The sequence below is a fragment of the Gymnogyps californianus genome, chromosome 4 (genome assembly GCF_018139145.2).
Source record: "Gymnogyps californianus isolate 813 chromosome 4, ASM1813914v2, whole genome shotgun sequence".
Classification (NCBI taxonomy): Eukaryota; Metazoa; Chordata; class Aves; order Accipitriformes; family Cathartidae; genus Gymnogyps; species Gymnogyps californianus.
The window spans coordinates 22,906,465-22,932,014 of NC_059474.1; the positions used below are offsets into that span (position 1 = coordinate 22,906,465).

General features: G+C 35.1%; 1 protein-coding gene across 1 annotated transcript in view; it reads left to right on the forward strand.

Annotated features, from left to right (window-relative positions):
• PCDH7 (protocadherin 7) overlaps positions 1-25,550 on the forward strand; it is a 291,939-nt gene that overhangs the window by 140,845 nt on the left and 125,544 nt on the right. The window contains exon 3 of the mRNA XM_050895309.1: positions 3,538-3,754. Within this exon, the coding sequence (XP_050751266.1) occupies positions 3,538-3,754 (217 nt within the window). The remainder of the gene's footprint in view (positions 1-3,537; positions 3,755-25,550) is intronic.

Genomic DNA, 25,550 nt, shown 5'->3' on the forward strand with positions numbered 1-25,550 from the left:
AAGTCCCATGGTCTAAGTAGCCGAACCCCTGGCTGTGGCACCAGTCCCGTAACCATTTGTTGATTCACCAGATTCGACTGGCCCTTTCAAACCCCTTCCCTTTAACTGGGAGGATTGAGGAAAAAACCACCTGCACTCCAGAATCCCTTACCGCCGCTCCCAGGGCTCTGTAATCCTTCTTGAAACCCCTCAGACTGCTCCTGGCTGCATCACTGGTGCCCACATGAAAAAACAGCAGTGGATAATAGTCAGTGAACTGTACGAGGCTTGGTAGTCTCTCGGTGACAGCCCTGATACGAGCCCCCGTACCTGCTGCTCCTCATCCCATGGGCATCAGTGGCACTATGAAGATGTTGACTGTATCAAGGGTGACTACACAGCTCTAAGGAGAGAGGGTGAAGGGCACATCGGACTTCATGGTGTGTCCTCAGTCCTGACAGTGAAAGGCTTGGGAAGGAGCAGGTAGGTCCTGTGGGACAGGGATTTTGCTTTTAGACCAATGGACCCCCTTTTGTAGGATTGAGGACATCTGAGGAGAGACAGAATCCACCTGACAAAGCTGGCGACAGCATCTTTGTCACCAGTCTGGGCATCCTGGTGAGGAGAACTTTAAACTAGGAATGGCTGTGGGGGGAAATTACAACCCACAGTCACGTAAGGAAGTGGTGGACAGGGGTGAACAGCAAACAGTGCAAGGTGGTGGGTACAAGAGAGACCTCCAGAATAATAAAACAGAGTGAAAGAGGGTCCACCTCAAGGATGTCATATATACAGAAAGGTATGCAGCCTGGGAAACAAGTAGGAGGAACTGTAGCTCTGTGTGTGGCCTCAGAAATACGACATTGTTCAAATTACTGAGCTGTGGTGGGACAACATATGCATCTAGAGTACAAGCTCTTCAGGAAAGACAGGCGGGCACACTAGAAAGTTCTGTCAATGGTACTACTTATAGGAGGCAAAACTCGATCTTAGGATCCATCTGGGCATTGCACCAATGAGTTAAGTGTGAGTGAAGAGAAATTCTTTTCTTATGTCCTTAGGCAGTTCCCTGAGCTGTTTCCCAAATAACAGTAGAAATACAATTTAGATTGTACTAGCGACTTTGGCATACTTAGTAAACAGTGAATTTTCCAAACAAAAATATCTCATTTCCAATGTAAGCAGGAGTGGCAACTGGTCACCTGACATGGTAATATTACGAAGAAATAAGTTTAACTTCAATGTCAAGACAGTAGAAAGATCCTGTGAGTTTGGTAAGTGTAATGAGAATAATAAACTTTACGGGACTAGTGAAATCTTAAATTCTACTTGCAAGTATTCTTAAGTGATCTGAGAATAGTCATATTGGAAAGAAACAACAGAACCTGTTTACAAGATATGAAATACTGTCTTTGTTTGACATCTTTTTATATACTTAGAAGTCCTTCTGGGTAAAGCACATGAAGGGAAACCACTACTTCCATAAGTTAAAAAAAAAAAAGACAAATGAAAATTGGTTGCTCGCATCTAAAACCATAGTTTAGATAGAGACACTTTACCTTTCTTTACATTTATTTAGTTATTTCTCTGAGGGAGCTAACATGTACGTAAATTACCAATAACACAATAGACAAGCTATTACTGAAATATGAAAATACAATACAAATGGCGCAGATGTTTTGCAGGACAGACTACTGCAAAAGGGCTTTATAATTCCTGTCTGATTCAGAACCAGTAGGAAAGCTTTTAGAATTCCTGTGCAGTTCAACAAGGGGATTCCTTCTGAATTCTCCTGGAAAGGAAAGATCTTACTGAGCATCTATGGGGAAAAGATATTCAAAATGTATATTGTAGATATAAGGTCTTAACATAGCAGTTCTAATCCTCCTCTATGCTTTCTACTATTTCTACTTTAGTGAAAGAAGTAGCAACTCTAAACTATTTTAATGTGCTCTTTTAATGTGCATTATTTGTCCTCTCCATTCTTTTGTTTTGCTCCTCTGTTCTCCTTGCATTTGATATGATACGAAGCTCTAAATTAAATTGGTATAAAAGCACTTTGCAGCTGAAGAATAGAAGGAAACTTCAAAAGGTCAGAAACTCACCATGAGAATACCATGAGTCTTCCCCTAGAATTTTCTCATATTTCTAGCAACACTGACATTTATAAACTTTTGATCTACTTGTGCCAGGAAGACTTAGTGTTATACTTGTACTCCAACCTATTTATCATCAGCACTGAATACCTTTATATCTTCAAAACTTTCTATCCTCAAAAAAAATAGTAAAAATTCTAACTGAGACTCCACCCACTCCTCTACTTGTAAACCTAATGTGGACTGGTATTCTTCAGGGCTTGTGTAAGTGGTTGTAGTTGCTGTTTCCTCCCTTCTGGCCTGCATACATGTTACCACCCTGTAGTGACGAGAGGTTCTGGGGGGCTGATGTATGCCTGTGTCTCATTCTAACATAGGACTTGAAACACATCTGAATCCAAAGGTGGGCAGCACTCTTAGACCTCACATTTTAAACATAGGAAAGTCTGCATAGTGTCTTATAAAATGGATCTATTGGTGTTTGTTTTAGAAGGTGCTTTCTAGAACATCAGATATTTCTCTGTGGTTTTCTAGCCTTGCGAACAGTAAGTTATTTCAAATGTATCATTAAATTATTTGAAATGTATCATTACTGCTTGAGTGTAGTTCAAATCACAGGAGAATCCCCTAGCTTCTTACTGAAAATCCCACCTGCCCTCAGTGTCCTCTGAAATGTGAAGGATTGACTCTCCCATTTCCTGGGATGCTCACTGGTGCCAGGGTTCAGCGTGTAGGCTTCCCGAGCAACAGTAATATCTGTCATTTTGAATGAATACAAATCTCTAACAATCTATGTTTGTACAGTCCCAGTGGAAACATGTGGTGTCAGCTGTGCCCGCAGTGCTTTAAAGGCTTTATTAAGTCAACTGGCAACACACCCTGTCTCCAGGCACTGAATTTTACGGCAAAGGAGCTAAGAAACTGAACCCTTTTTTTCTTTCCCCTCTTCTTTTTTTTCTCCTTTCTCATGTCAACTTGCTTTCAAAACCACAGGAAGTGATTTTAAAAAAGGCTTATGGGTGTGCTGCTATGTTGTTAATACCCACAATATAGTTTACAGGTGAGCATTTATACCCACCCACACAGTCTTACACATACACACGCACACTGTCAAGTACCTTTATGCAGTCTGACATAAACTCTATTCAAATTATTAATATTGAGTAAAAGAGGAACTGTACAGAATTTATAAATAATTATAAGACAGTTTTCTTACCTCATGCAGCCGTTTGAAAGGAGGCTATCAAAAACTGTGGGAAGGTTTTGGACCCTATATCACAGTAAAAATCCACAGATACTTTGTCAAGTGGCCTTTTAAGGACTGTACTTGCTGTTTGCTTTAATTTAGACAAATTGTTTAATTGGTAAATGTTAAAATATTAGTTTGCTTAAGTCATGTTTTGAGAATCAGTTGTTCAAAGACGGAACTTTTCAGTGACATTCAGAATCTTTTCTCTTGCAGCCATTTCGTAGAGTGACGTTTTCTGTTGTGAGTCAGCCTCAGGACCCACATCAAGGGTCATTGCAGAGTTGCTATGACAGCGGTCTGGAGGAGTCAGAAACACCAAGCAGTAAGAGTTCATCAGGGCCAAGACTGGGTGCCCTTCCACTCCCAGAGGACAACTACGAAAGGACTACGCCGGATGGCAGTGTTGGTGAGGCAGAGCATATGGAAAATGGTAGGGGCAAACACGACATTCACACACATAATCTCACTAGCAAGTGATACTAAGTAGACTTTTGAAAGGTCAGTCCAAAAATATAAATAAATATATTAAATAGCTAAAATTGTAATTATTTTATTTTAAAGTTTGTTAAAATGCAGATATGCAAAATAATGGAATATAACACTAGTAATAAAACCAGCACTTCCTTTTGTTTACATGATTTAAAAAGTATACTGAAGAAGCAGTTAAAACATTGAAAAAAATACCAGTAGAGGGCTGGGGAGATCATAATTGATTTAAATTCCATACTTTTCATTTTAGATAAAAGATCATAAAGGACATGTATTCTCTTTTCCTTCCATTTTTGGTTCAACAACTACTTAGGAAATTTCCCAGAATGTAATGTGTACAGCATCAGGAAAAGAAAGTAGGATTTAAAAACCCCGCTCTAGAGAATTTCCTTTTCCCCAAAAATGTTATATAGACTGTTTTCAAAATAACACTGAGTATCAAGTCCATTCTTTATTATTTAGAAAGGAAGAACATTACTTTCCTTTTCTTCACACTTTATTTTGTTCAATATTTTTAGAACATCTCATTTAAATTCAGGGTCTATTTGTGTAGAAGGGGAAAATGCTGAATCCTTATTTATTCTATAGTAATTCTCCAGATATTACAAAATAAAGGTAATTTAAATCTCAGGTTTTGTTTTCCTTTCTATCTAAAACTATTTAGAATTTTAAAAAATCTTTTCAATTTGAAATGTATTTCATAAAACCTGAATGTTTTACTGTTCTCCACTTACTGATCTTCATCTAAAATTCTATGAAGTCAGACACTGACTTCATTGTCTTTTCATTTGCCCATAAACAATAAAATAAATTATTGTATGTCAAAGTCTATAGATTTTTGACAACCAATGAAATAACGAGTGTGCTAATCCAATTAGAATTGGTGGGTACATGCAAGAAGGGTGGTATACTTTCTGTTATAGAATGAATGAATTAGTTTGGCTAAGTGCATGTTTTAGTTTTTCAGAGATTACAACACTGGATAATTGTTCTCTGGTTTTTGTCTTTCCTGAGGTAGGCATGTTGACCCAATAAAAATATATTGTTCTCCATGTTAAGATATTGCCAAATCTAGTATGTAAGACTGAAGAAAGGATACAGCAGTCTACATATGCTTATAATGTATATCCCAACAGCAAATGACTAATTGACCAAAAAGGAAGATGGTACTATCCATTTAAAAAAAAGACTTATTAGGTTATGTATGTGTATAAGTGTGTGTCTATATATTCCCCTTCGTTGTTTATATGAATATATCTCTTTACATTTTATTTTTCTGGGCATGTGGTAGGGGAGAAAGTGATACTGGTATTACTAGAAAAATGTCAGAAAAAAGTTTCTAGACTTTGTACCTAAATTGGGATGATTATTTTATTGTCTGTTTTATAGTGAGATTTTGTGGTTAAGATAATGAAACTAAACAGTTTGTTAATTTCCCTGGACATATAGCAGTGTAGTAGGTTGCTAGACATTAAATTCTGAGTTCAGAAAGTATGCTAATATGGAGTATGTCTGAACTATATTGGGAAAACTGTAGAGCCACAATTGAATATGATTTTTAATATATTCAGTAGCCAGTGAAAATCATCACACTTACTGAAGTGTAATTGAAAATGAAAGTGCTTGAGCAGTGTCCAAAATTAAAGCAACCCAGTTCATTTAAGTTTTTGTGTTGATGCAAAAACTGACATTGCATTCTAATAATTAAAGTATTTTAGACATTACTTTGATTTTTTGAAAGATGATAATTTATATTTGGTAGGATGAGTTTGTTGGATTCAGTTTTAAAAAAAGTATCATATAGACAGAATAGACAGAAGCATAGAGCTAGACAAATATATTATTCCATGACTAAGTGAATGAAAACAAAATTACCATAAAAAAAAATTGCACTGCAGGACTTGCATATAGTAATCAGGAATTCCTTCTCCTTTATAAAACCTTGAACTGAGACCTTTGAAAGGTGGGTGACATTGTGATGAAAATTATACTTCACAGACTTTTGGATTTTGCTGTCACATTTTAAAAACAAGATTTCGACAGTGGCATGTCATCTGCCTCCAGAAATTTTTGTTAACATTAATCTATAAATAATGACAGAACAGGATGGAATGTACTTTTGTTCCTTCATATATGTAATATCTGACATTTGAGTGAGAGTTTTCTGTGATCTGATTCTTAAGTCCACTTGTATTTTAACTATTTTAAACACAACTGTATTGTTCAAATTCTGATAATGTAATCTTCAATATTAATGGATCATTCTCACAGAAATAGAATTGGAATTGAAATCTGTCAAGTGTTCATTTGTCACATTTAATTGGAATCTAGGTAATCTGCAGTGTTTAGCTTGGTTAGGCTTTAATCAGAATTTATACTGGATTTTCATGCAGATTTTCCATGGAAACAGCACTTTGGAAGCTTAGTTATTAATTGTTATTACTTCAAATATTTACCATTTAATTTCAGTTGGTGTGAAACAATGCAGTTATAACTAATTGCTTTGGATTTTCTTTCATTTTAAAGTTTGAAACAATAATTTTCAGCACAGTACGCTAAACCCTCTGATACATTTGATACTTTTTTTGGCAAGCTAAGATGATTAAGGAAAACAAGTAATTTTTATAGTTAAGGCAAATGTAAGAAGGTTGAGTTCACAGTCAAAGTAAATAGGAAATTCAGCTTTCTGTTTGCTGGTAAGAAGCCTCTTTTTATTTTCCCAGATGAGGATAAAATGCTGGAAGGAAAAAAAAAAGGGTAAGGGGGTTGGTTTTCTTAGAATATACTGTACATTACTTATCAGCCTACATGACTGTCAGATGTAGATTGAAGTTTTGTTCTGACGATTAGCTGTGGTATCAGATGCAGGAGAAAAAAAAAAGGGAAGAAAAAAAGAAATGTTAGCAGATTGACTGTGAAAATTCAGTATGCAAAGATCTTGTTAATTAGTAAAATCTGCAGAACCAGAAGTAACTTCTGAGTTAATTTATCCCCTGCCCTTGGAGCTTTCCTTACAAGGAAATTCTGCTCATATGTGCAGCCTTCTTCTCTAATTTTGCTGTTAGAAAGGCACTGTTTTAATGTAAATTGCACAATAATTTTCTTAAGAACATTTTTATTACGTTCATATTTGTATATCAAGGGTAAAGACATTACCATGGTAAATGAGTTTCCTGGTCTTTTAGTCATAGCCTTCTGTTTTTGACAATGCCTAATACCACATATCTCAGAGGAAAGTTAAAAAAAAAACCCCGTGGCAGATACTTCCAGAATTACCTATCCTCCTGACTCTAAGAATTAATCATCAGCATGTGCTTCAAATTGTGATTTTCTAAATAACAATAATAATAACAACAATAACAATAATAAAGAACCTAATTTATCACAAGTCATTAACCCTCTTCAAGTTACTGGCCTGAAGAATATATTTCAACAGGAAATTCCTCTGAAGGCTATCAAAATTGTTTTTTTTATTTGCTTTTTTTCTCTTATTTAACAGTTTTAGTGACTGTTCCTTTTTATCATCAGGAGAAAGAGTATGGAAGTATTCCATTTTACTTTTTAAATATTGTGGATCATTATGTTTTCTTATAATTTATCTTTCCTCCGAACTATATATATTACTAGGTTTTTCAGTCTTTGATCATCATGTACCTGTTATTTTTTTCTTTACATGAACTTCTATTTCTTCTAATGTAGGTAGGGATAGCTGGAGATGTATTCTCACCATTTGAGAAAAGGACAATACAGCCTTTTCATATTAATTCCTATGTTATTAATTACACATACGATCTCTAAGCAGAGCTTTTAATTCTTCTGTTTCATGTCTATTCGTCTGGTTCTGTCAGGTCTCTCTCATGTTTCTTGCAGCCTTCTCAGAAATATTTCATTATATTCTATTTTTTTCAGATTTCTATATACTTACTATTTATTTATACATGTAGTGGCCTAATCAGGTTTATTTTTCTTTAGTTTAGCTAGAGTACCTATGGCGGTGAAACTGCGGTACTGTAGATTTTGGCTCACATATTCTTCCCTGGAGATTTGTTTCCATGCAGTCATAATTAGACTGTTTGCCACACCTGAGATACCTGTGTTAAAGCTAGCTCAGGTATTTCTACGTGAACATATCTTTGATCTGCAGCACAGTATTTTAAGTTAGCCCATGTTTCAGTATCAAACATGTAAGGATGGGAGAACAGCAGTCATCTCTGTGAAAGAAGGAAAATAAGGGAATGGTTTACAGCTTCCATTTTTACAGGGAGAAATGGAGTAAAGAAAGATTAAGTGACATGCCTGAAGTCACAGAGGAAGTAAGGGGAAGAGCTTGAAAAGGATCTCAGAATTTTTGTGATTCAGTTACTTGACTCTGACAAAGAAATCAGTAGATAAATTACACTCTGGCTGACATATGAAGAACTAAAAGGCAAGGAAGAGAAGTGCATTATCTCAGTTCATACAGTCTGATAATATGCTATGTTCTCAATGACAATTTCAGATTTAGACCGTAAGTGTCAAAGTTCCACTGTCAATATAGAGAAGTGGTTCATGGTATGTGAGATGATGACTTGAAAATGTGAAAGGAATTTTGACAATTAATAAATGTAATTAATTTTATTTATAAGAGCATTCTCTCACTTTTACTTATAAGATAGAATATTAATCTGTTCTCTGGACCAAAGTGTTAATAAAGTGAAAAAAAGAATCCATTAGTTTACGGAATCCATGTTTACAGAATCCATTTCCTTTTAGCTTTTTGCAGTGCAAGTAACACAGGTTAATGTTCTTGAAGACTTAAATGTCCTTGCTGTAAACATTGCAAACCAGACATTCATCGACTTATTCCACAGAATTACTGTACTTTTGTAGTTCCCACTATTTTCAGATGTTCTATTCTCTTGAATTCAGGTCCTAAAATTGCATGTGAATAATTTTGCTTTTAAAACTGTGTTCTGAAAATGTTAATGTAAGTAGTCCATCTGAGAGGTTGAGTCAGTAAAGGTTTTCAATGTAGTGATTACATGCTAATAGTTCCTTTTTTGGTTTGTTTCTCCTTCCAACACTGCTACATTCACTTTTTCTTAAATGTTACCCTGCATGCATGAACCCAAAATACCAGAAAGTGCTGCACAAATTATTATATAACACATATACTTAAGAATTCTTACCCTTGTTTCTGATAAATCCTAACCTATAATTAGGCACACAATGAACTCTAGATTCTGTAAACCTAGCAACATATATAGGTAAAGTTTTGGAACACATACATATTCAGTGATGGATTATGTCTTGAGCCAGTTAGTTTTGAGAATGGAGTATTCTGATAAGATCTGTAAAAAGACATTTTATAAGAGGAAAAAAGAAACAGTTTCTAAGACAGAAGACACACTGCAGGGATTCCTGTTATACTAGTGTAGTCTTACGTAAAGCAATGAACTTGGGAAGAACATTGGCTGTTTTCCTCCTTGAATTTTTTTCCTTTTTAATCTTTTACCATGTTCCTTTAGATGACCTTACCCCATATGACTGTGAGTTTCTTCAGCAGAGGAATATGTGGTTTGCTAACTTTAAGTTTCAAAACTATATGGTATTTGTTCTTTAAGACTTATTTGCATATTGAAGTGTTATATATGTATACTTACAATAGAAATGAGAAGTATATTTTGATTGTGCTACAAATTCCTAGTGCTGATATATATTTTTACATATATTTTTACTGTATTAGGTTAAAAACATACTACAGAAAGATGAGCAATTATTTTAGGTTGTGCATTAAATGTCATTGCACTAAGGCTTATTGTGTCTTATCTACTGTTCTATGTTTACATTGTACTTCAAATGCATAATGCAAAGTAAAGAACAAAATATAGGCCAACTGTGAGCAGAAATAACTCTTGCTGAAGCCGCCAGAATAGTATATTGTTTATGTCCTCTCTCCTTACCTTTTTATTTTCCAAGACCATCCAGAGAAATATCAACAACTTCTGTATGCTGTCTATTCATGAACTATACCTGAGTATCGCTGTGAATCATTTTCAGCTTGATCAGGGTTTTGGCTGCTTAGAGAACGTATGCTTGGATCTGCTGGAATTAAAGAAGGAATGCGTGTTTATGTATTGGAAATCCACCCCTACACATTGATAGCAAAGCTAACAAATTATTCAGCATTTTTCTGATTTTCTGAATAGCATTGTTATTTCTCCTGCTGTTCTCTGTCTGTTGCTTTCCCATTGTATTCACTCTAGTTCCCTTTGTGCTTCATGGTGAAGAATAGCATACGGCTCTTTTTTTTTTTAAGCTATATTACAAGATTGCTTCCTCCACTCCTGATTTCAGTACCCTGCTCTTAAAAATAAAATACATACAGCAATAATTGTTCACCACTCTTAAAAGCAGTATATTGATATCAGACAACTTGAACTTCTATTTACTAAAAAGTAGTTTTCTTTTATTACCTTTAAAAAAGGAAGTCCATATTTACATTCCATCAGTTTTTAATCAATAATTTGAAAATGGAGAAAGACTTTGGATTCTTAAATAACCATTGCTGCAGTTATATCTGTTAGGATGAAGCAGTGAGGGAAGGGTTTATATGTGCATGTGGGTGTGCACACATGTACACATCTTGGTGATTCAGTTCTTACTGCAAATACTCATGAGATCTAGACAGTTGCACTTATATAACCTGCCTCATCTATGAATTTCAAATCAATTCACTGAGGTGGATATGAAAGAACATGCTAAACTGAGAAGTGGAGAACTAAGTCATCAGAAAGTGAAGCAGTATGTCCAATGTCATGCTATGAATTGATCTTTCATCCGGTAATTGATCCAAACACTGCCCACCCCTCAAAAAGTAATAATTTGGACACCAGCTTCCAGTTTGCAGTCAAGTTGATGAGGGTTTTGCTACTGACTTAGTGGCGTTAGGCTTTTGTCCAAGTCCTCTGTGCCAGCTGCTAGCTCAGGCTGCCTCCCACTGATGCAGACTGCAGAACTCCCTTTGATAGTGTCGGAGTCCTGAATGTAGACGGAGGACAAAATGCATTCCAAAATTTACAGACTCAAGGAAGAAGAGACATCTGGTTTATGAATGGAATATTTAGCAACCTTTGCATCCACGGCAGCCTCTTTCCTGGAAAAATTCTAATGCAGATAGTCAACGGAAATTTATTTTTCCTCAATTCAGAGGAGCCCTTTCAGCATGCTGTATTTTCCCAGTTCTCTATTTGTATCTAATGACAGTTTCTTCAGTTTCCTGGACAACATTAGATCTTTCTGTCCCTTCTAATCGTCAAGTATAATGAAGATCCAAAAGAAGTCTTTCATAGGGGTATTTCTTCTCCATTTCAGTGAAAAATACATTTTGTTCTCTACTGCTGGTTCCCAACTACTGTTCTATTTATTTATTTATTTAATATTCATTGCAGCAAATGTCAGTATTTTATTATGTACTACCTTTATAAAATACATAATCTTACTACTTTCGTCTTTCTCATGCAGGTTTGATGCTTTGGGTTTGATGTTTGAAAAGCTGGGACAGATTTTCCTATAGGCAAAAAAAGACTGATGAAATTAAGAGAAGAAACTATATCTTTTCCTTGAGTCCATTTTTAAAAATATCAAGTATGAATTGCTGATTCAAAACAAAAATTTGACTATATTTTCAAAATGGTGTACTTGGACTGAAGCAACAAGAACTTGTCTAATTGGCTACACAGTTGAACCTAAAGGAATCATAACATTCACAAAGATCTGTTTTTAAAAATCTGCAAAGAAATTCAAATCTCAAGCGTATTAAACTGGCATGTGCCCATGTAGGTCATAAACAAAAATTTAAGTGTTAACTACCCTTGTTATATTAAGACTTTGAGTAAAAGTGGAGTGCAAGTATACAGAACAGATATTACCCTGAGTTATTGATATATACGCTAGTTTCATAAGTTGTTGCATTTTCACACCTAAGTAAAGTCGCTTCTTACAGTTTTCTCTTTTTTTTTAAAAATAATGTAATTTGTAATAAAGATGTGTAAAATGTAAAGTTCACTGTGACAAAACATAGAAGAACATATAAAAAAGATAAAAAGACTCAACCTTGCATTTCTTTTTACATCCAAAACTGCAATTTTACATTTTTTCAGCCTGTAGCTTATCTAAGCAACGCAAAAAAGTTTTCTGAAAGCAATATTTTTTTTTTTACCTGCTGATGTGTGAATTCAGAGTTAGAACAGCAAGTCTACTTATCTACTTGCTACATAACTTAATTCTTCAAGTCTAATCATAATCTGGAAAGGTTCATGGTCCTGGCAGTATTCCTGTGTGCCAGCCTTCCACAGAACTATTAATGAATCCCATATATGGGAAACCCAACCAATGTATAGGGTCAGACCAAAGATCACCTGGTGGCCAAAATAGGGTGCTTAGGGAAGAACATAGCGGGGCAAATAAATTGATTTGTCTTTCAAGTATTCTTCTATATATCAACAGTTTGTGACTCAGATTCCCTGAGCCACATACAGTGAATTTAATAACCTTTATGGATTTATATACACAAATTTGCCCAGTTTCCATTAGAGTGCATGCAACTATTAATATCTTTTTCCTAATGAGGGTTTTTAAGTGATTGTGTGTCCCATTAGTCTTGGATTGGACAAAGGAATAATAAACTTGCTAGTGTGGCAGGGACCAGCAAATACGAATTTTCTAATGAGAATGTTTTGCTTTGTACCCATAAAGATCTTTGCTGTTGTCTCTGGAAGTACTTTTTTCTGTTATTATTTCGTTTCTTGAGAACAGCAAGTAATTTATACAGGAAAACAGAAATAAATAAGTTCTGAAAAAAAAAGACTGAAAGGAAGTGTGTGTATTTCCAATGTATTTTAGCAAATACTAATGTCAGGTTAGTATGCCAAAATCTACAGAATGGTATTTAAAGGAATTAGAAGCCCCAGTATAATATGTGACATCTGGAGTTCTGAAAGTTCTATTTTATAGGAGGTAATTGCTTTTCAGAGAAAAGTAACAATTTCTTTAACAACCAGAGGATTTCAAGGTGAGCATAATATCAATTCAAACATTTAAGTATTTCTGAATATTACCATAGTATCATCTATATGTGCTTTTTTGCCTCAGCAGCAATAGAGCATTCAATGTGAATGTCAAATTGTTGAATATCTAGAAAAATAATCACGGCATACGCTAGAACAAGACAAATATTAGGATTTTTAAGAAATTATACCAATTTATTAGTACAGTAGTTTAAAATAAAATTCCAGAGGAATTTAGAAATCTGCCTTTTATAGGGATGTTTTTTGTTTCTTTTTTTTTTTACTTTAGACTGGAGTATTAAATTCTAATAATACTGATTTCAAACTTTATATCACAGTTAACTTGGAACATGCAATTAGAAATAAATTCACATCAATGATTCATCCATTCATGTTTAAAAGAGCTGTCCATTCTCATACTGCTTTTAAGAAATACAGAAAGGACAAACACATCTGTCAGTAAATAATAATAAAAAAGGGGTTTTTTTTGATATGTGATTAAAATCTGTGCTTCTTTCTACCATGTAAAAGAATTGAAATTAAGACATGAGTATAAATTTCTATTTGGATGATAGAAGAAGTAAAATGTAAAGACAGTGAAGGAAGAACAGTATTGATGGAGTTAATTTATTTTGATGGTTGTGTGCTCTCTTGCAACCAAACAAATGTGCACATACCAGCTTTCCCAACTTGCTTGTCTTAACCTGTTTTTTGCTATATCTAAGGAACAAATCAACCCTAAAGAGCCCTGCAAGGGCACTTGTTCTTTTACTAAGCAATCTGCACTATTTCGTCAACAAGGGAAGTAAAATCAAAGTGTATCATATCTAAAATTACATGTAAACAAGCCATAGGACAAGCTTGCACCAAAGTGGTTTTTTTTTCCTATGGTTTTATGGCAGATTTGTTCTCTTGATCCAAGGATTTTTCTGTCTTTTTCTGAGATTGTAACAGTGCTATAAAGACCAGTGGTGTCCTTAGAGGAAATCTTCAGGAAAGGCTTTTTAAATTAAATCTCAAGAAACCAAAAAGTGTGTGGTACTTGTGTCCTGCTGTCCTACTATCTTTAAACTGTTTCATTTGCACTGTCGATTGTTCTCTTGTGTAGGGTTATTTTGCTCACAATTGATTCATATTGTTTTTGAAGAGAAGAATCTGTGTCCCTTATTGGGCTAGTGCAATGACATTTACATTATCATGAGATGTTATAGTAACATTTATCAGTGGAATTTGGCATTGCAAGCTTTTATTATGAAGAGAAGGCAAAGAGATCTGACGTAAGGTGAACTTCCACTGGTGTTAGCTAATAACAGAAACTTCTGTTCTCTAAGTGAAGGATAGAAAACTTCTTGGTTTTTTTTTAGCAGAATATTTGAGAAATAAACTTAAGTATGTATTGTATGTTATTTTATTAATATCTTTCAACGTTTAATCCCATTAGCAGTGGTTATCATTCCCTGCTACTGAATTACATAATTTGTGCTAGCATTCTTTTCATATTCTGCCATGTATTGCAATAATAATACATGGATTATTGTGATATGACAGTAGATTTGACAGCTCCAGAAATGTGTATGTTTTAGCTGTCTCGTACACAGCTACAGTTCAAGTACATGAAAGAGTAATAAAATAGTTAACTTCAGTCATTTTGTAGGTTTCTACTGGTTTTCAGGGGTGGGGGGGTTAAGTGGGCGAAAGAGGAGTAACCATGAGTACCATTATTACATATGCTGATTTTTAAAATGCAAGCAATCTAAGTATTTTAGTTGTGTTTGAGGATGTCTGATTCAATGCCCCACAGCATGATTAAGATACTGTATTTAATGCAGTTTCATTATTCAGATAAAAAGTTTTTGGGGAAAAAAAGTGGGCAAAGATAGTTAAAATGAAATCTTTTTCTTAAAAATATGTACCAAAAGTTTTTATGCTTACTGAAAGTTTGTAATAGCATGATGACAGAAATTTCATAATGATGTGTAAACCATATAAGAAAATATTTAAGCTGTCCTGGAGCACTGAAAAAATGGTGATTGATCCATTTGACAATATGCAAGGAACCTGCACAGTATGACTCACAAGTCACATGGAACCTGCACGTATGACTCACATCCTTCCTGAGATCCTGTTTTCAACGTGTTGGTGTACAGAAGTACAATGAACTGACAGAGGAAAGAAACAGCATGGGCTTTGGTTCTACTCTTAGCATGCTCTGGCCAGCACTCTCAGATTTTAGCAGTTAGCATAGGCCTAAGGAAACCTGAAAGAAAAACAGGATTTAATAATTTTGACACTAAATGTCATCCTTTTTTTTTCAGAAGCAAGTGTAAAATAATCTATTCTGCCCATGGTTCTCTACCTGGATGACACCAAAGGTGGAGGGGAAAGGGTGATAGGAAAAAAAAAATCAAATTTTAATCTGTACCAAGATGTCTTTGTGTCTTTTTTGATCTGAGGGACTCAACAACAGTGTGTAAAGGGCATAAGTAGAATTGATTTTTCCCACCCTTTGTTTCCACCTATACTGGAAATGGCCATATCTGCAGAATTAAATTTTGGGAAATAACAATGGCATAAGAAGCTGGCTCATGGACAGACCCTGTTGAAGCAAAGTAGTCTGAGAGTCAAAGAGGAATACATTCTAGATTTTATAAATGGTAATACAAAGGACAGGCTCTATACTGCCACAGTGCACCGTTCCTAACAAAGAATGTTCCTTAGAGGCATAGCTCACTTGCCAGGAGCATAGATATGGAAACTTGAGACACAGTCAGATCTAATCTCACAAATAGTAATGGGAGAATACAGAAAAACTCAAGATGCCCCCAAAGGTTCAGATAAGTGAATATTTTTCTCTTGCTTTTCTCTTCAAAAGGAAACAATTGCCTTTAGCTTTTACCAGGTAGAGTCCCACATGCTATGAATTTTAAGTGGAAACACTTTTCCAAAACATAAAGACCTTATCCTGTAGTTTCTTGGTAAATTCTATTTTAAGTGAGGAACTTAAGGAAGTTATAAAACTAAAATATTTTCTCTAACACAGTACGTCTCTATCTGGTACTGTTGTTTTTCCTGCCATGTGTGACTGACTTTTAGAAGGTGCTTTTTCAGAAGGGCCTAAGTAAACAAACTGTACTGATGTCCTGGTTTTGGCTGGGACAGAGTTAATTCTCTTCTTAGTAGCTGGTGCAGTGCTGGGTTTTGGATTTAGTGTGAGAATGATGTTGATAACACGCTGATGTTTTAGTTGTTGCTAAGTAGCGCTTATCTTAAGCCAAGGACTTTTCAGTTTCCCATGCTCTGCCAGCAAGCAGGTGTGCAAGAAGCTGGGAGGGAGCATAGCCGGGGCAGCTGACCTGAACTAGCCAAAGGGGTATTCCATACCATGGAACGTCATGCCCAGTATATAAACAGAGGGGAGTTGGCCGGGAGGTGTGGATCGCGGCTTTGGCATCAGTCAGTGGGTGGTGAGCAATTGTATTGTGCATCACTGGTTTATTTTCTTTTTTTTTTTTTTAATTCTTTTTCATTACAATTATTATTATTCTTAGTCAGTAGTGTATTTTTATTTTTACTTTAGTTAGCAAACTGTTCTTATCTCAACCCACATGTTTTACTTTTTTCCTTTCCTCCTCCCCATCCCACTGGGAGGGGGGAGGGGGAAGCGGCTGCATGGTGCTTAGTTGCTGATTGGGGTTAAACCACGACAACTGACAAGACAAATTTGTTTATTACTGTGAGGATAAATAGTAAAAGAATTGAATCAAACCCAGGTCAGTAGCGATAGAAAGTCGTTACTCTAAGGTGGCAGTTAAGTGACTTGTGTAAAATGAGTTAGCACTTAGAGATTACCTATTGGAGAGGTGCTTGTGCCCCAAAAAGCATTAACTAGCATCCTGGCTGAGACTGTCAGCTAAGGAAAGAGGATAGCTAAGAACAACTAAGGAAAAAGGATCTGATACGAAGTCCATTAGTCTTTGAATGGCAATGGCTGCCAAATGCTACTGTCTTGGTTGGCTTTATATCACGGACAGTTTTTTGTCTACTCACAACCTGGCACTTTCCATCAGCACTAGGTGTATGTGGGAATAGAAAATCCACCTAGGATTGAATTTCAACAATGGATTAAAATAGTTTTACTAAACAGAATAGTAGTGAAGGAGACTAGTCAGGGCATAAGCTTCAAAGCAGAATTGGTTCCTATATTTCCTAGCACTTGTATTAACCTAATTTTAAATGTTCTTAAGTGAAGGGACTCCTTCAAGTTCAGATCACCCCAATATAAAGAGGTTTTGTAATGCTACTACAATTAAAAAACGCTAACTGTTGCCTCCTGAAAAGTAATGATACTATATAGTAGTGGAACTCAGGAGTGCTTGCATTCTATTAGCTGAAAATAAATTTTGTTGTTCTCTGTCAAGAAAGGGTGGAAAATAGAATGGAATAAACAAATTGTTTTTTCTAGTCTCAAGATTTTCAACCAGTTCTGCTCTCCTGCAGAAAGAAACTTTTTTCCTAAATTTTACCATATTAGTTCACTATTTTCTCTCACAAACATCTCTTGAAACCATCTTCTGCTGTTATTTTCCCAGTGTCTTAACTAACTCTTTGATAAATAATCCCATCTTTGTCCAACTATATAAATGTACATATATATGCATATAAATGTATACAGTGTAGTTTCCAAATAGGTCTTGAGAGAACAAACATGAAGAAACCCCATTAAAAGTGCCTTTTTAAATGTTTTTGTTGTGTTCACTGACATATTCTTGGAGAGCAGAGAATCCCTGTGTTATGCTTCATAATCTGGTCTCAAAATCTCCAATGTCTTGAGCACTGAGAGGGCTTTCTGGGACTTGCCTGCATCACCTCTTTCACTATTAATCCCAAAGGGATTATTCATTTACAACAATTAAACCATAAACTCATTTAGACAGTCTAAATATGAGTTATTCTTACCTTTCCACATTTCATACAGGACTAAAATTTCCTTAACGCAATGCTACAATAGTCACTTCTTTTTCCACAAGAACTATAGTCTGCACAAGGGATAAAGTATTTAAGCATACAGTATTTCTGAGATTCAGCTATAAGGAGATAGATTAAAACTTCATCCACACTACTATAGCAACTGTGTAAAGAAGGGAATTACAACCATTAGAAACAGCTAAATATAGTTCCATCCTTAAGGCCCTATATTTTGCAACTGCTCTTCACTTAACTAACACTTTATACTGAGACATAGTGAAAACACTGCAAGTAGAATCATAGAATTGTTTAGGTTGGAGAGGACCTTTAAGATCATCGAGTCCAACTGTTAACCTAGCACTGCCAAGTCCACCACGAAATCATGTCCCTAAGCACCACATCTACACGTCTTTTAAATACCTCCAGGGATGGTGACTCAACCACTTCCCTGGGCAGCCTGTTCCAATGCTTGACAACCCTTTTGGTGAAGAAATTTTTCCTAATATCCAATCTAAACCTCCCCTGGCACAACTTGAGGCCATTTCCTCTCATCCTATCACTTGTTACTTGGCAGAAGAGACTGACACCCACCTCGCTACAGCCTCCTTTCAGGTAGTTGTAGACAGTGACAAGGTCTCCCCTCAGCCTCCTTTTCTCCAGGCTAAACAGCCCCTGTTCCCTCAGCTGCTCCTCATAAGACTTGTTCTCTAGACCTTTCACCAGCTTTGTTGCCCTTAGTAGTAGAATCTCTTCAACGATGCAAGCCATTATTTATGGGTTGCAGATGATGAGATTGTAACTAATGCTATCAGTAGGAATGTAGAATTGTAGGAAATATCTAAACCTGTTATATTTTATGGTTATTTGATTACAGACACTTTGGACCAAATACTAGCTGTATGCTAGAACATATTGTCTAAATCCCACAAGTCTTGAGCTGCTCACGTATATAACAGGCTATTAATGTCGGAAGTCATGGAAAGCCCCCATAAGAAAAACAAAGACAATAGATTGACCTCAAAACAACATATAAACATATACAAATTTGTGATAGTTTTTATTTACCTTCATATATTTTCGTATTTATTTTCCGTATTTCTGTGCTTCATTCCTAACACCTGAAGGCTATATTTTTTGTGTGCTTCTCATAACTCCCAGAGACGTGACTTTAGCAAAAATAACAAAATTCTGCAAGCTGGCACTTCTGTGTGTGCCACAAGACACTCCTCTGGGAAGCATAGAAGAAAAATCTGTAGTTTGTTGAGATGATTAGTAAAGATAAATATATTTAGAAATTCCTTTGCTATAAAATAATGTCATGTGTCTATTGCAAAAGACTGCTTACATTTTTTAATTTCATCAGTCTTATCTATGTATACAGTCAGTTCTGAAATAGTGTGACTTTTTATCTCTCTTAGCATTACATAAAATGCTGCTGACCTTAGTGAAAGTGTGGTGCTTTGTGTCATGGAAAATCTGGCAAAATATGCAATGACTGTGCCTTTCAAGCCTCTGATCACTGGGGTACAACCTGAAAAGAATGACAAATGTTAAGATACTTTTAAAATTATTTTTAAGGAAAGCACAGAGAAAACTCTTTATTTTGGGTTTCCTCAGATTTCTAGCAGGTAAGAATTTTATGAAAGTTTTAGTGTATTTTCCAATCTCTGAGATCTGAACTTGGACAGCCCTTTAAATCTTTGCAGTTACTACTATAGCTAAGTAGAAAGAACTATTTTTATCACCTTAGCAGAACCGTCTTGCAAAGACCCTTCCTTTGGTGAAATGTGAGAATGAAAACAGAAATGCTTTCAAGGCTTCTCTTTGTAATAATAGGTTTAAAAAAAAAAGTTGGAAAATTATTTACAAGTAAATAAAATGATACCTTTGTTCAAATGGTAAACAAACTTTTAATCAGTGATTAATCAGTAATTCAGGTAGCCAAATACTAATCTTTGTAGGGGATGCAGTTGCGTCATGCTGTGTCAGCAAGAAAGAAACTGTTTCCACCTTTGAGTCTGACTTAAGAGTTCATTTCACAGCATGAATGGGAATAGATACTGGCAGCTGGAGAGTCTAGGTTCTGCTTTCAGCTCTGCCACAGTAAGTGTGAGACAATGAAAAAATTTGTTAATTATAAAACAGATGCAAAATCCATTTCATAAAATTAATAGGGAGTTCTTCATAAACATCAGTGAGCTTCTTAAAGGGAAAACTACTGATAATTGCAACTTTCACGTATGTTACTTCCAAGTTTTAGTTTGATTAAGCACAACCTTTACCCTGTCTATTCTCATCATCCAAAGAATCTCTGTATTCATGGTGTTTTCCAAGCACAGAATTGTCAACAAAGGAAAAAAATATTAAAACTGAAGAAAAAGGAACTATAGTGGCTTGATATGGCCCAATACATTCATTTTCCTAAATAAATATTTTCCCTCAGAGATGAGAAAAGTGTATTAAATAAACTAAGCTCTACTTGCATGTCCTATTGATTTTAGAAGTAAATTGGCAATGCTTAATTCAGACGGAGTTGCTCTGACCCTTTCCAAGTCTTGCTGGTTTTTTTTTTCCCCAAAAGGTTCTTTATTGTTAACAAGTTTATCTAGTATCTGGGGTGAGGGAAAGAAGTTTACAAAGCTTCCACTACTCCAGCAGCATTCCTGAAAGGCCTTTCCTTTCTTAAGTTTAACACTGAACTTTCATGCAATGCAGTAGTTTTCAGGAGAATTTGGAGAAGTGTTTGTAATTTAGGTAATTACAAAAATTATCTGTTGAACAATAACTTACTTTTAGTGTCATATATAGGAGTACTATTGCTAGTAATATAATGCAGGTTATTTTGCTGAATGTTTTAGTAGGCTTAAGGAATAATTACCCTTTTGTTACGCATGAGGAAATAGCTAACACTGTAATTAAGACAATGTTAAATCATCCTTGTAGGTGCTTTAAAAATGTTTTTTGAAGCTTTCTGATAAAAGTGGCAGTCTATTCTCTGATAATGTTGGAGTTCAAAGCATGAAGCAGTGACATTAGTGAAGATATGTATTAGTGAAGATGCCTCTTAGTGCTTCAGAAAAGCAGATTTATGTTTCAGTTTGGGTTTTTAATAAGTTTAAAGATCCTATGTCTTCTGCATACCTTTCAGAAACATATTAGCCAACATAGCTGTAGCTTTTTAATTTTTATAATTCTCATAAGAAAAAAGAAACTTGCAGCAGATAACTATATGACAACAGTATAACCACTAATGTGAAAATGACTTCAACAAAAGTAACTTCCAGCATTAATTATAATAAATGAGATTCTTTAGCTGGAGAGAATGAAAAGGGCATTTTATATTTATACTAGTATTATACTTAATGTTTTTTCTACATTTTAAAGTGTCATAAATCTAGCATTTTAAATTATTTATGTCACATTCAATTAAAGGTTAAGTTCAGCTAGCTAAGAATAATCATAATCTAAAGAAGAGAAAAATTTGCATTAAATGCTTCATTATGCAGTTTTTAAAAGAAAATTGATTTTAATGATTTCAAGCACACAGATACTTTTGTATACACTGCAATGTTTTTCTGTTCTGTCTATTTTGTTGAATTAGAATGGTCTGCTTTCCTTGAGTGGTAGATAGGGCTCTGATTCCAGAAGAACATATACACTTCCCTTCCTAGTGCATCTTTACCATGAACCTCTCTATTATTATTTAGTTATTTATGGAAGTGCTTATAGGATCACAGCCCTGCTGAAAGAATTAAAACTGTTTTAATGTGGATGAAAGCTCGCTTACTCTTCTACATTTTTATTTCTTTAAAATACTAGCTTACAAGATTTTCTTGTACTCAAGGTGGTATTTTTTTAATCCTTTCAGTAGAGGTAATACAAAAAATGAAAATAAAATAAATAAATTAAAAAAAGAAAAAAAGAAAAAAAACTTTCTTTACAAGAAACCTAAATTCTTAGGAGATATCAGCATTCTAAAAGTGGGGTTTTTTGTTTGTTTGGGTTTTTTTTCCTGAAAATAATTACAGAAATTTTGTTGTAGTCAAACCTGATTTAAATCATTTGTTTCTCCAGAATGGAATTCTATGTATGAAACAGATTATTCCTCCTTGGTATTGCAGGCAATAATAACAACGTACAGTATATTTTTTTATAATCTTAGCTTACTTGGGTATGCATACTGTTGAGGTCTTAAGACTTTCTAATCCTTTCTTTCTTTCCTCTCTCACATTATTTCACTACTAATGTGGATTATTTTTTTGACAAATAATACCATTTTTGGAGTTAACTTTACATTGTATAATTACTTTTTAAATATTTGTATTGATTGCCTTTATTTTAATATTATGTGAAAAAATGAAGGGGAAATCCAATTAATTTATAATATATCTTTCTTCTCTGGAAAACCAATGTTTTTTTAATTTCTAGTTACATTTGGTAACTGTGTAGGTTTGGAAATCCTTTGGGCTTTTTTATCTTTGTTCTTTAAAGATTTTGTAGTCAATAGTTGATTATATTAATGGTAAAGGAAATGATTTGACTTCAAGCATAATAAATGGCAAAATACTTATGTCTCTTGTGAGTGTTACCATCACCTCGTGATGATAATATATCATGTAGCTTATTAGCCTTGCAGGGGTACAAAAATAAAACAGCAGGACATGCTACAGGAGAAATATTGATATCACTGCGTAGTGATTTCCTGGCTTATAGTAAAATATCATGCAAACTACTAGTATCAAACGGAGACATCTGTAAAAAATAATTCCTAAGGTTTTTTCCCACTTTGTTTAGAGTACTGAAAATGAAAACTTCAGAGCAAAAACTAACATAAAGATAATAGCTTTTCTTTTGTAACTGCCCTAACCAAATCTACCATGAAAAAGTACTATTACATGTAAGATCCAGTAGATCACCTGATTCTTTGCTTTGCTGGATCATTCCCTAATGTCTATTCTTAGGAGAAAAGGAGGCTGAGGGGGAACCTGATTGCTCTCTACAGCTTACTGAGGAGGGGAAGTGGAGAGGGAGGTGCTGAGCTCTTCTCCCTGGTATCCAGTGACAGGATGTGTGGGAATGGTTCAAAGCTGCACCAGGGGAGGTTTAGACTGGATATTAGTACTGAGCGGGTAGTCAAAGACTGGAACAGGCTTCCTAGAGATGTCGTCAATGCCCCAAGCCTGTCAGTGTTTAAGAGGCATTTGGACAATGCCTTCAATAACATGCTTTAAGTTTTGGTTGGACTAGATGATCGTTGTAGGTCTGTCCCTTCGTACTGGAACTATTCTATTCCATTCTAATTTCAAAAAACTGTTCTTTTCATGTAGCACAATGGAATGTTGTGCGTAGAGAAAAAAGAAGAGGAAAGAAAATCAGATCTACATTCTAAACTATTTTTCTAGGCTTTTTTTTTTTCACAGTATGATTTCCAGATCTACTTGTTAAGGATGTCCAGTTCAGAATATATTTGTAAAGCTCAGATTTTTGTAAATTTCAATGAAAGCTTACTCTAACATGGCTAGTTTTTATTTTCAATATAATCCACAAGTCAAATCATGTTGGAATAAAAACATTCTTAAAAGATATAGGAAGCATTTATTTCATGCTGCATAGCTTTACTGAAGGAAACTACAACAAAAAATGCCTTAGATGTAAATACCCTTTTTAAAAAAATTATTATCTTTGAGATTTATATTTTTCATAAAACAGAGCCTGTAGGGACTGGAAGAGGCCTCCCACTCAGCAGTGCCATTCTCTCACAGACAACTTTGTCATATAGTTCATGTTATAAATTTGTTGAGCTCCAACTTAAAGCCACTACCATAAAAGGAAAGCCAATTTCTACACCTCTGTTGTGAGATAGACAGGAACTATGAGTTTGAAGATGAAAAATGATTGTGTGGCCAGTTCATTCCTTTTTGTCCTTATGCCTTTAGGTTTTTCCATCTCAGGGCTATGAGATGATCCAAATTTCTAAGTACAAAATGTTTTGCTGTTTAAGCCTTCGACCAGACTGGATCAGTGATCTCCAAGCCAATGCTCCAATGCTTTTTCTTTTTCTAGATGTGAGACCAAGCTCTTTCATTAATTTTGTTTGGTTGTCCCCCCCCCCAGCTAATATTAAAATCCAGACTTGGAAAAAGTTTCAGAAGGTTGTAGATGAAGACTTGCACATGCAGTCCTCTAGCTGAGTTGTTCATAACACAGATGAGGCCATGTGTAACACATGCAAATGTATGTGTGTATATAGACATATATTTATGTCTCTTTTAGAGAAAGCATGTACACAGTAGAAAAAAGGTTTTTATCAAATAGATTAAAAAATTAGAAATAAAAAGTTTTTATCTGGACTGTGAGACAACAGCAATCACCAACGAGTAGCTGAGACTACTACATGCCTAAGTGAATGAGCCTACTTTGCTCTAGAAATGGTTTAAGGTAAGCTGTGGTGTTTTGGTTGCCAGTTTCTAAAATCAAGCAATTTAACAGAGACTATTAGTAGAACTAAGCAGGTTTATTACCTCAGAAAAGCACATGACTTTACTGGAAGATACTAATCACAGCTGGCTTCCGCCAACAAATGAGTTTGAGATGTGTTGCTTTCCAGCTAGAACCTTCACCTGACCACAGAATCAACAATAACAGGCTAGGCTGAGCCAAAATCTATGCTGTGATGAAGCCAGATTCAACCATACTACCTAGGTAGAGCCAGCATTCCTTTCCATTGTTCGCTTATAGTTACATACTTTAACATACTCCTTACTGTTGCTTACCGAAAAGCAGGGCTTCTTCTCATCCCTGAACAAAAGCTATGCTCATTTATCACTGTTCTTGGCTCTGACAAGAAGCAAAAAAAAAGTAGAGCCAAATATTGCCAGGCAAGACTTTTAGCCCAAGCCTTTTCCCTTGGTTTCAGTACTAGCTTGTGTAATTCATTCCCTCAGTACCTATCCCCAGACCACTAGGGCTTCTAGGAGATTATTTTTCCTATTATTCCTTTTTATTCAATGTAGAGTGTAATGAGCCACAGCTGTCCCAGTGAGTCATCAGTAATTAACCTGAAACTCCCTGTATGGTTCTAGCATCTACCACTAGGATAATAATTTTGTTGGCTTACACCTTTGTGTTTCCTCCCTTACTGAAAAATGTGAGAAGCAATAGTGGCATTTTTTATTGAGTCGAAGAGTGTAAGAAGACCTCTAGAAGTCATGCAAGTAGCCTTTGTATCAAAATAATGGTCATATTTAAGGCATATTTAAGATATGCAAGGGAACAAGTATCAAACCGAGTCAGATCTTTCTGAACATGGTATTATTAATACCAAGTTTATTAAAAGTAACATTATGGGGAACACTCAAATAAAAATATATACATCTAAGAGAAGAAGCACAAACTAGGCTCATGGCATGGGAGCTCGAGCTAGAAGGAGACTCAGGAAGAAGAGATACTTGTATACTCTTCTTTTGAGGCAACCATCAAGAGTAGACTTCCAAACTCAGAGCTTTGTTTTTTGTGAAGTTAACCCTGAACATATAAATGAACTAACTAGGGAAAACAAAAACAAATACATGTGCTAAGTGAACTCTCCAGAACTAGCCAATATAAAGCTCTGGACACACCTAAAGTACCTCAATTTTTTAAGCTTACACTAATAAAGTGGAGTGGATGGCTCCACATGGTAAGTAAATTTTTGGCAGTTTTGGGGTTCTTTTTAATAAAAAGAAA